We start from the raw sequence: 11,369 nt of genomic DNA, 5'->3' as shown, positions 1-11,369 counted from the left end.
CTTAAATTGATGGTCAGTGGGAAGAATGGTCCATACATTGGTAGGTGGTGGTAAAAATGTCCCTTACATCGGTGGTCAATGGGAAGATTGCTCCTTACATTGGTGGTCAATGGGAAGAATGTCCCTTACATTGGTGACCAATGGGAAGGATGTCTAGGAAAAGGGGGTCAAGCCTCTCCTCCTGAGTTTCACAGGTTCACATGCCCTCAGCATGGACCTTTCCTGGTGAAGCACATTGTCCCTATGTTGATGAGTACAAGGACCTCACCCCCAAAATCCTTGTGTGGTGGTTGTAGGGGTCTCAGAGTGGGGAGCTTATAGGAAACTGGGAAATAAAAAATAATGTGGTCCCTAGATGCCCTCCAAGTATGTGAATTAGTAAGGAGTACATAAAAAGTGTAAACAGTAAAGACACATACTTTTTGACAAGTCCTTTATTAGAAAACAAAAAACAAAAAAAAAACAAGAAACCATAGCCATTGTACACACGGTCGGAGATTCCGACAACCAAATCCGTCGGATTTTGTCCGACGGATTTTGTCCGAAACTGTTGTATACACACGGTCGGACGAAGTTGACGTGATGACGTTATTTCGTTACGACGGGACTATGTTCAGGCTAGTAGCCAATAGCTTTGATGTAGGAATTTGATCTGAGCATGCGTGGCACTTTGTCCGATCAGAATTCTCTACACATGATCGGAGTATGTCCGATCGGAGCATTTTGTCGGAAAATATTTCTGGCAAGTTGGAAAAGTTGGTCCGACGGATATTCCGACGGAAACAGTCCGATGCAGACCACACACAGTCGGAATATCCGACAAAACACTCCGATCGGACAGGGCTTAGACAGAATACCCATCATTGACACACTAAAAATATAAAATAAATGAAAAATAAAAACAATAAACAAAAAAAGATGATAAATGTTTATAAGTACTTTACACAGTATAATATGTACTAAAACTAAAAGTATTGTTTAGGATTTTTATATAATAATTGGTTTGTACTTGAGGATAAAAATAAGCAACAAAAAGGATAAATACACCTTGATGGCGATTTTGATGTACAGAAGTACAATGTGGGCCTCAGTACTCAGATTCTCCACAAGATGGAGATCTCACTTATAAGCGTGGAACGCAAAGAAGGAAGCGATGTAGGGTTAAGACGGGAAGTTCAAGAAGAAAGGTGATTTGGTAGGAAATAACGCAGACAATACTGGATCTTGAGGCACATAAAGTAAAATCATGATATTTTGGTTAATAATCATAAATATAGAACCATTTATCCAACTGTCCATCCAAAGCCTCTGGTTAGTAGACCAGATACATCCTAAATATAGAACCATTTATCCAACTGTCCATCCAGAGCCTCTGGTTTATAGACCAGATACATTCTAAATATAGAACCATTTATACAAACTCCATCCAGAGCCTCTGGTTTATAGACCAGATACATCCTAAATATAGAACCATTTATCCAACTGTCCATCCAGAGCCTCTGGTTTATAGACCGGATACATCCTAAATATAGAACCATTTATCCAACTGTCCATCCAGAGCCTCTGGTTTATAGACGGGATACATCCTAAATATAGAACCATTTATCCAACTGTCCATCCAGAGCCTCTGGTTAGTAGACCAGATACATCCTAACTATAGAACCATTTATCCAACTGTCCATCCAGAGTCTCTGGTTTATAGACCAGATACATTCTAAATATAGAACCATTTATACAAACTCCATCCAGAGCCTCTGGTTTATAGACCGGATACATCCTAAATATAGAACCATTTATCCAACTGTCCATCCAGAGCCTCTGGTTTATAGACCGGATACATCCTAAATATAGAGCCATTTATCCAACTGTCCATCCAGAGCCTCTGGTTTATAGACCGGATACATCCTAAATATAGAACCATTTATCCAACTGTCCATCCATATACGGAGCAACAAGATCAAAAAGTTCCTCTTATTTTCTCAGTTGTCCCTCTCTTTGGACCACCATAAAAACTATACTATTAGTTTACCTATGCAAAATCTTATACTACACTAAACTTTTAATTCACCCATACTAAAAAGTATCCCTCTGTTTTAGCTCAGGAGAGGCACTAAGTTATAAACAAGGCAGCAGAAGGAATGAAAATCCCTACAGTACATAGAATTAGGGATAAAACTCCTGATTTTTGTGATTTGATGGAAGTGATGCTGAAATTCTGTACCTCACAGTATGTTGGAGGATTGTTGGTTCTCTTTGTCCCCTTACCAAATACTGACTGGTTGTCCCATCTTTGTCATGTGATCCTAAGCACCAATCACAGCAAAAATGCCCCCCAGACCTATTTTGGTGGCGTGTCCCCATTAGGACTATTTCCCCTCAAATCCTCTTTTGCCACTCTGGGCAGGAAGTGAGGGAAGAACTACCTACGTAATCATGATACAGACAGAAAAAATCATCATTATAGTTAAATAATCCTCTTCAGCCAATCCAAACCTAAAATAAAATATTTTGGTTAGCGTTGCATTTTAAAGGGAATCGCTGGTTTGCTTTCAGTGAGATTAATGAGACCTGTATTATAGATAAGAACTTGTATAAAGTCTGAGAGCTATGGAGGAACACTGGGCAGACTAATGATGAGCTTGGGTCCAGCAGGGTTTGACAGACATGTAAAGTTCGGGGGCTGAATCTGAACCCCCATGAAGTCAATAGGGGATGATTGTTAAAAAACTGTTTTGGCCATTTTCTACGCTAATAGGCACAGGATTGTCAAACAAATGGTATTGGGGGTGAGTATTGCCCTGGAGAACATGTACCAAACCAAAAAAGTTTATTTATTTTCGTTTGGCTTTGAGCAGTGATTTTATTAATGTTTAAAGTGAAACATTAAAAATAAAAAACTCCTTTTAAATAACAGGGTCTGGTATGAATTAAGGGGGGGGGGGCTGTTTTTAACCATCATTGCCCCTTTGCTTACATAACCAGAAGGTCTCAACCATTTAAGTGAATGGGGCCAGTGATGTCACTGGTTGTTAAGGACTCAGAGGTGCCGGCACCCACCAGTGTCCTTAGCAACCATTCACAGCATGAAGCTGTCATGTATAATATTATAAGTATTTACATTATTATACATAATGTTCAAATCCTGCCAAACAGGTCCATTTTTGGGCATTCACCCAAATGCCTGAACAGCTAATGTTCAGTCCAAACTTGTGTTCAAAGTGAAACCTTAAGCTCATCCCTACTGCAGATATTATTGATCCCAGTACAGTCCAGATAATTTCTTAGTTTGTTATCCGTCTACAGCAGGGGTCTCAAACTGGTGGCCCTCCAGCTGTTGCGAAACTACAAGTCCCATGAGGCATTGCAAGGCTGACAGTTACAAGCATGACTCCCACAGGCAGAGGCATGATGGGACTTGTAGTTTTGCAACAGCTGGAGGGCCGCCAGTTTGAGACCCCTGGTCTACAGAGAGGAGAGTCCTGTATAGATCAGGAGGAGGTGAGGAGGATTCTGGGAGGTCACATGACATCACTCTTATCTCTATTAATAAAGCACAGACCTGACCGGAGAGGTGAGGAGGATTCTGGGAGGTCTGTAGTGATAATTATTTTCTCTTTTTACACAGGATTATAAAGTAGTGAAGGAAATATATGAAAATCCATTAACACCCAGCAGCCGTCTTCACAGGACATCACCCATCACACCTCACTGCCTTACAACAGAGGTAACCAGTGCCAAGAAGATTCTAGAAGTCACCAAGAAGATCATTGAGCTGCTGACAGGAGAGGTGAGGAGGATTCTGGGAATTCTGGGAGATTATCCAGTAACAGACAAGGGATGTGTCTGGATGGTGACTGTATCATTGTGTGTGTCAGATTCCTATAAGGTGTCAGGATGTCACTGTCTATTTCTCCATGGAGGAGTGGGAGTATTTAGAAGGACACAAGGATCTCTACAAGGACGTCATGATGGACAATCAGCCGCCCCTCACATCACCGGGTAAGAGGAGACTTTATTGTAAAGGAGAGAGCAGTACGGAGGCTCCACCTAGATCCCCCATCATCTGATAAACACATAGAAACAATGTATTGTTTCCACACAGGTAGGTCACACCATCCCCCACCATCATCAGGTAGGTGGGAATGACCACGTAGACCTAAAAATGTGTTCTACGCTATGAGAGGACATTCTTCTACATAATCTATAGTTCTTTTTTTTATACATCTCTACTCTATCTTCTTTGGGATTTAGAGGGAAAAAAGATGATCGTTAGTGGAGAACAGCAGTCTAAGGAGAACGTCTATCCTCCGTATTCCCAGGATTTCACACAGGAGGATCCCAGCATCTCTCAGGTAAAGAGGATTTGGCAATAGAACTTAAACTATGAGATAACATTCATATATATTTATTATTGACAGTTTTATCAATCTTATCATTTTGAGGTTCAGAATAAAGAACTGAAAGACATCAAATTTGAGGTAAAAGAGGAAGAAGAAGAAGAGACGACAACAGAAGGAATCTTCACTTTATATCGACACAAGTAAGTAAAAATTACAAAATGCAGAAAACTTTCACAATTTATTTTTCTTCTATGAGTATTAAGTATGTATTTAAATAATTAGAAGGTGCAGATACTGTACACCATATGAAAGGTCCATCTCCATTCCTCAATATAACGTCATGTTCCCAACAAATGAGGAGGAGATACTGTACACCATATGAAAGGTCCATCTCCATTCCTCAATATAACGTCATGTTCCCAACAAATGAGGAGGAGATACTGTACACCATATGAAAGGTCCATCTCCATTCCTCAATATAACGTCATGTTCCCAACAAATGAGGAGGAGATACTGTACACCATATGAAAGGTCCTTCTCCATTCCTCAATATAACGTCATGTTCCCAACAAATGAGGAGGAGATACTGTACACCATATGAAAGGTCCATCTCCATTCCTCAATATAACATCATGTTCCCAACAAATGAGGAGAAGATACTGTACACCATATGAAAGGTCCATCTCCATTCCTTGATGTAATGGTTTTCTAATTGAGGAGTTGAAGACACTGTACAGATGACCTCCTATATTATATCAACAGCCTCTTACAGTTACCTGTTGCATTGCATACACTTAATATTATGGGCCACCCTTTGGATTCCATGTGGTCCCTGTATCTAGTAAATTCTCTATCAGTATTGCATACCATATGAAAGGACCATCTCAGTCTTCAGTAATCCAGTGTTTCTTGTTTCCAATAAATGAGGTGCAGGAAGGCCCATTGCTGTTCTCACAATGTCATTAAAGCAAACATCTACCTAGTGCAGGGGTTGACAAATTTGCTTGGAATCTAGGAGCCAGCTTAAAAAGTTAGGAGCCAGATCCGTGACGGCAATTCGGACCTGTCCCTGGCCTGACATGGAGACGAGTGAGGGGAAGATAGCCCCCAGCCCCCCACCTGTCTCCAAGTCATTGCCCATAGCTCTTAGAGGGACATTTTATTTTTTTATTTTTTTCAAATGACAAATTTTTTTTAAATTGCATTTTAGTGTAAATATGAGATGCGAGGTCTCTCTGATCCCAGAACTCATATATAAGAGGACCTGCCATGCTTTTTTCTATTACAAGGGATTTTTACATTCCTTGTAATAGGAATAAAAGTGACACACTTTTTTTTTTTTTTTTTTTTTTTTTAAAGAACATTGAAAAAAATAAAAATAAAAGTTAAAATAAGAAAAAAAAAATTATTTTAAACATGCCCTGTCCCGCCAAGCTTGCGTGCAGAAGCGAACGCATATATGAAAGCGGTGTTCAAACCACACATGTGAGGTATCGCTGCGATCGGTAGAGTGAGAGCAATAATTCTAGCCCTCTAACCTCCTCTGTAACTTAAAAAGTGCAACCTGTAGAATTTTTTAAACGTCGCCTATGGAGATTTTTAAGGGTAAAAGTTTGTCGCCATTCCATGAGCGGGCGAAATTTTGAAGTATGTCATGTTGGGTATCGATTTACTCGACATAACATTATGTTTCACAATATAAAAAAAAATTGGGCTAACTTTACTGTTGTCTTATTTTTTTTGTTATTAAATACATTTTCCCCAAAAAAGTGCGCTTGTAAGTCCGCTGTGCAAATACAGTGTGACAGACAGTATTGCAACGACCACCATTTTATTCTCTAGGGTGTTAGAATAAAATATATATATAATGTTTAGGGGGTTCTGAGTAAAGGGAAGGAGATGGAGCTTCCCCTGCCTGCCAGCCTATTAGCATTGCTGGTTGTAATTCCAACGGCCACCACAAGAGGGCACCAGATTCCAGAAGGAACCATAGGATCGTAGAAGGCCTCAAAGTCGGGGCCTCAATTCCCGGCCACCGGCGGCGCGGCCCGACGCGATCACGCCGGGGGGGGGTCCGCGGTGACAGGATACCCCCAGCTGTGATGCCCCAGGCGCCAGCCCGCTATTTCTAGTCGCAAATGCGACCTGGCGCCCGGGTTTTGTCGAGCCCTGACCTAGTGTGTTTTTTTTTCGTGTATTTTATCCTTTATCTGGTTTGTGTTGATATTTTATGTTATGTTTGCACCCAGTTCCATGCCAGAGCTCTGAGATACTGTAGCGTGTTAGACCAACATACTGTATATGACTTCTAAAATAAAGGAATGAAGAATTCTAATAACATTTGACCATTGATTTCCTACAGGTGGACACTATGTCTCGAATAATATATCTTCAGAATATAAAGCCACGTTACAACGTTCTCCTGGAGTAAAACGCATTACACAAATAATACATCATAAAACCTATCAAATGGAGAGATCATGGGATTTCTCTGATCCTGAGGAATCTTCTGATGATCCACATACTATTATTCTTGAATCTCACAGCACAGATACACCAACAGATCCATCTAATCCCAAGGAATCTTCTTTAAACCATGAAGGATCTCACACAGGTAAGCTCTCCTTGTCACGTACAGCGTCTGGGAGATCTTTGAAAGAAACCAGAGAGCCTCCTATACAACAGAAAAGTTATAAGACTTACTCATGTCCAGAGTGTGGGAAATATTTCCTTCAGAAAAGCAACTTAATCAGTCACCAGAGAGTTCACACAGGAGAACGTCCTTTCTCATGTTCTGACTGCGGTAAATGTTTTACTCAGAAGGTAGAACTTGTTAAACACCAGAGAACTCACCCAGGTCAGCGTCCTTATTCCTGTTCAGAGTGCTGTAAAACGTTCACTCAAAAGGGAAGCCTTGTTATTCACCAGAGAATTCACACAGGTGAACGGCCTTATCTGTGTTCAGAGTGCGGGAAATCTTTTATTCAGAAAAGACAACTTGTTATCCACCAGAGAATTTACAAGAGTGAGCATCCTTTCTCATGTCCAGAGTGTGGGAGATGTTTCAGTCAGAAAGGAAACCTTCTTAATCACCGGAGAGGTCATACTGGAGAGCGTCCTTTCTCGTATTCAGAGTGCGGGAAGTCGTTTCATCAAAAAGGAAACCTTCTTAATCACCGGAGAGGTCACACTGGAGAGTGTCCTTTCTCGTATTCAGAGTGCGGGAAGTCGTTCCATCAAAAAGGAAACCTTCTTAAACACCAGAGAATTCACATGGGTAAAAGTCCCTATTCATGTTCAGAGTGCTGAAATCTTTTGTTCAGAAAGGAGAACTTAATAACCACCTGAGAATTCACACCGGTGAGCGTCCTTATTCGTGCTCAGAATGTGGAAAAGGTTTCATTCAGAAAGAACACCTTCTTAAACACCAAAGAATTCATACAGGTGAGTGTCCTTTTCCGTGTTCAGTGTGCGGGAAAAGTTTTATCTGGAAAGATAAACTTCTTAGACACCAGAGAATTGACACGGGTGAGTGTCTCTATTCGTTTTCAGAGTTCTGGAAAAGCTTCACTCAGAAAAGTGCTCTTGACCAACATCAGAAAATGTACGTAGACTAACCGCCTTTTTTATGTTCAGACGGAGATATGGAGATTGGGGCAAGAGTGACCACCAGAGAACGTGTGTGTCCTACCTTGTGTTTAGAATGTGTAACATATTTTGGTTAAAGAATATAATTTATTTTACACCAGAATATTCACAAAGCCTAATATTCTTTTTATGGTCAAATTGGTCTATTTGGGAGCATTGAAAAAGTATAATTGTGTTCTTCGGGTGTGATGTGATGGATGTAGGTCTGCAGGAAGTATAGTAATATGGTCCTCTAAACATACAATGCTACCCGAGTCCCACACTCAGAGACCGCACCATACTACTAAACTGTGCTAATACATGGGCAATTACGGCAACCCAATGGGCCAAACTTTTTATTGGACTCTTGTTTTACTGAAGGAACTAGCTTTTCATTGGACCATCTAAAGAATAATTATTATTGAACTTTGTTTCTTTTACTCCTACTTAATTGTGGGTTATATTATTGTGTTTTAGCATCATATTTTGATTTTCTAAAATAAAAAATAAAAATCGACTCTTTACAATATTCTTTTTTTGGGGATCCTTTTTACAAACTACATTTTATCTGATTTGTAATTGGAATGTGCTTAGTTCACAGAGAGTCGTCGATTGATGTGGTGATCGGAGTGTGCTCAGTTCATAGAGTCATCCATTGGTGTGGTGATTGGAATGAGCTCAGGTCATAGAGAGTCTTCTATTGGTGTGGTGACTGGAAAAAGCTCAGTTCATAGAGAGTCTTCCATTGGTGTGGTGATTGGAATGAGCTCAGTTCATAGAGAGTCATCCATTGGTGTGGTGATTGGAATGTGCTCAGTTCATAGAGAGTCATCCATTGGTGTGGTGATTGGAATGAGCTCAGGTCATAGAGAGTCTTGTATTGTTGTGGTGACTGGAAAAAGCTCAGTTCATAGAGAGTCTTCCATTGGTGTAGTGATTGGAATGAGCTCAGGTCATAGAGAGTCTTCCATTGGTGTGATGATTGCAATGTGCTCAGTTCATAGAGAGTCATCCATCATTGTTGTGATCGGACTGGGCCCAGTTTATACAGAGTCTTCCATTGGTGTTTTGCTAGTGAGATGGAGAGTCCAGAAAGCCCAGTTCAACACGTGTGTCAGATAATATATTTTATGAATACATGGAACCACTGCAAATGCCATACAGAATATTCCCATTGCTGCCATCTTGGGTCTCCTCTTCATGGCCACAGTGATAAATTCCATAGTTTCATTGTCATTAGCTTCATCGGAAATACAGAACTCATTCCCTTCAGTTGCTTGGAGAGTTCGTCAGTCATGTCTTCAGTGTATCCCCCCTATATAAGTGGTAATTAGAGGAGGACCCCCATACATTGGCAGTAAGTGGAGATCAGCCCCCTTTTACATTGTTGGTGGGTGCAGAAGTACCACTTTTTACATTGGTGCTACGTGGGAAAAATGCCCACTACATTTGTGGACAGAATGTCTTTTACATTGGTGATCAGTGGGAAGAATGTCCCTTACATTCATAATTAGTGGGAAGAATGCTCCTTACATTGGTGATCAGTGGGAAGAATGTCCCTTACATTGATGATTAGTGGGAAGAATGTTCCTTACATTGGTGATCAGTGGGAAGAATGTCCCTTACATTGGTGATCAGTGGGAAGAATGTCCCTTACATTGGTGATCAGTGGGAAGAATGTCCCTTACATTGGTGATCAGTTGGAAGAATGTTCCTTAGATTAGTGATCAGTGGGAAAAACGTCCCTTAGATTGGTGGTCAGTGGACAGACTGTCCCTTACATTGGTGATCAGTGGGAAAAATGTCCCTTAATTCGGTGGTCAATTTGAATAATGCCCCCCCCCCCCCCATTACATCGGATGTCACTTATATTGGTGGCCAGTATACAGAATGCCCCTTTCTTCAGTGGTCAGTTTGAAGAATGGCCCCATACATTGGCCCCATACAAAGAGCCAAACCTTGTACAGAGTCCATAATCCTTGCTAAAATCAGCTACATTAATAGCATGTAGTTGCATTACTGTATAAGAAAATACCAACCAGTTAGATACCAAACATGCCCATGTTACAAGTTGTAGAGGGTGATTGAGACACATTATATCTCTGAAGGAGAATATGTATAAGATCCGTATCATATTTGGCGTCTATCAAATTGTAATTTGCCAGCAGTGGCTCTCATCATATCTATGAAGGGTCATTTATCAGAGCCCCTGACCCTGATACCAGATTGGATTTCCTCTGCACGGACCAAAGACCAGGTACATTATTTTTTACTATGAAGCAATGCTAAGGATCATTTATGAGAGCCAATGATTAATGTTCAGAGTGCGGGACATCTTTCATTCAGAAAGGAGAACTTAATAATCACCAGAGAATTCACACCGGTGAACATCCTTATTCATGTTCAGAGATACTTTCTGGTACCTGCACCCTTCCATTATCCTAGTAGCTCCTCTCCCAACTTCCAGGGGTGCTCAGATGGGACGTCATCCTTATTATCTCAGGCTCTTCATACAGGTACCTGATAGACCCCCCTGTGGTCAGTGTGCAGAGGGGATGTCTATCAGCACAGGACACAGAAGATTGTGGTTATCGCACTGCCTACTAAATAGATTTTCTGCTTCATCAGTGGTCCATCAGTTATGAGATATGCATTTTTACATTGTGCCAAGCTGGGTGTAAGTAAAACTGTACCTGTCATTGCAACACATGACAAATAATGCACTTGGGAGCTAAAAATATGAATGCAAGTTACTCTCTAGGTGAAGAACCTCTGGGGGAATCAAGGATGGAAAAGGATTTGGGGGTCCTAGTAGACTCTGCAATAGCATGCAATGCCAAGCTACAGCAAGCAAGGCCAGCAGACTCTTCGCATGCATTATTACAAAGGGTATTTACTCAAGAAATAAAGCTATAATTCTACCACTTTACAAATTACAAATGGCCATATCATGAGTAGGCCGTCCAGTTCTGGTCACCAATCCTCAGGAAGGATGTGCTGGTACTGAAGAGAGTCCAGAGAGAGGGCAACAAAGCTAATAATGGGAACATGTCGGAACACGATCGAGGGGGAATGGTCACGTGACTTGCGGGAGCTTGGCAAAAACACGTTAAATTTCACAATTCTTTCACCATTAAAATATCATAATATTATATAATTGATTATTATTATTATTATATTGATATATATATATATATATATATATATATATATATATATATATATCTATATCTATCTATCTATCTATATAGATAGATAGATAGATAAAATACAATAAAATACCTGTTCATTTAAGGCCACCTCAAGTGTATATAGCTATATAGATATAGCTATATCTATATATTTATATATATATATATATATAAATATATATATATATATATATATAATATATATATATAT

At 40.2% G+C, this 11,369-nt stretch overlaps 1 protein-coding gene across 1 annotated transcript; it reads left to right on the top strand.

The window, feature by feature from the left end:
• The first annotated feature begins 4,262 nt into the window (after positions 1 to 4,262).
• Positions 4,263 to 9,153, top strand: LOC143955194 (uncharacterized). Its single transcript, XM_077465283.1, is given in 4 exon segments — positions 4,263 to 4,352; positions 4,449 to 4,498; positions 4,500 to 4,540; positions 6,703 to 9,153. Coding segments are annotated over 4 exon segments (1,128 nt in total). The 3' UTR covers positions 7,650 to 9,153.
• The last annotated feature ends 2,216 nt before the right edge of the window (positions 9,154 to 11,369 follow it).

The sequence above is a fragment of the Lithobates pipiens genome, unplaced genomic scaffold, assembly GCF_037356315.1.
Source record: "Lithobates pipiens isolate NorthernLeopardFrog02 unplaced genomic scaffold, aLitPip1_a1.2 Scaffold_35, whole genome shotgun sequence".
In the NCBI taxonomy this organism is placed as follows: domain Eukaryota; kingdom Metazoa; phylum Chordata; class Amphibia; order Anura; family Ranidae; genus Lithobates; species Lithobates pipiens.
The sequence above is the reverse complement of the archived record's forward strand: the minus strand, read 5'-3'. Positions and strand labels throughout refer to the sequence as shown.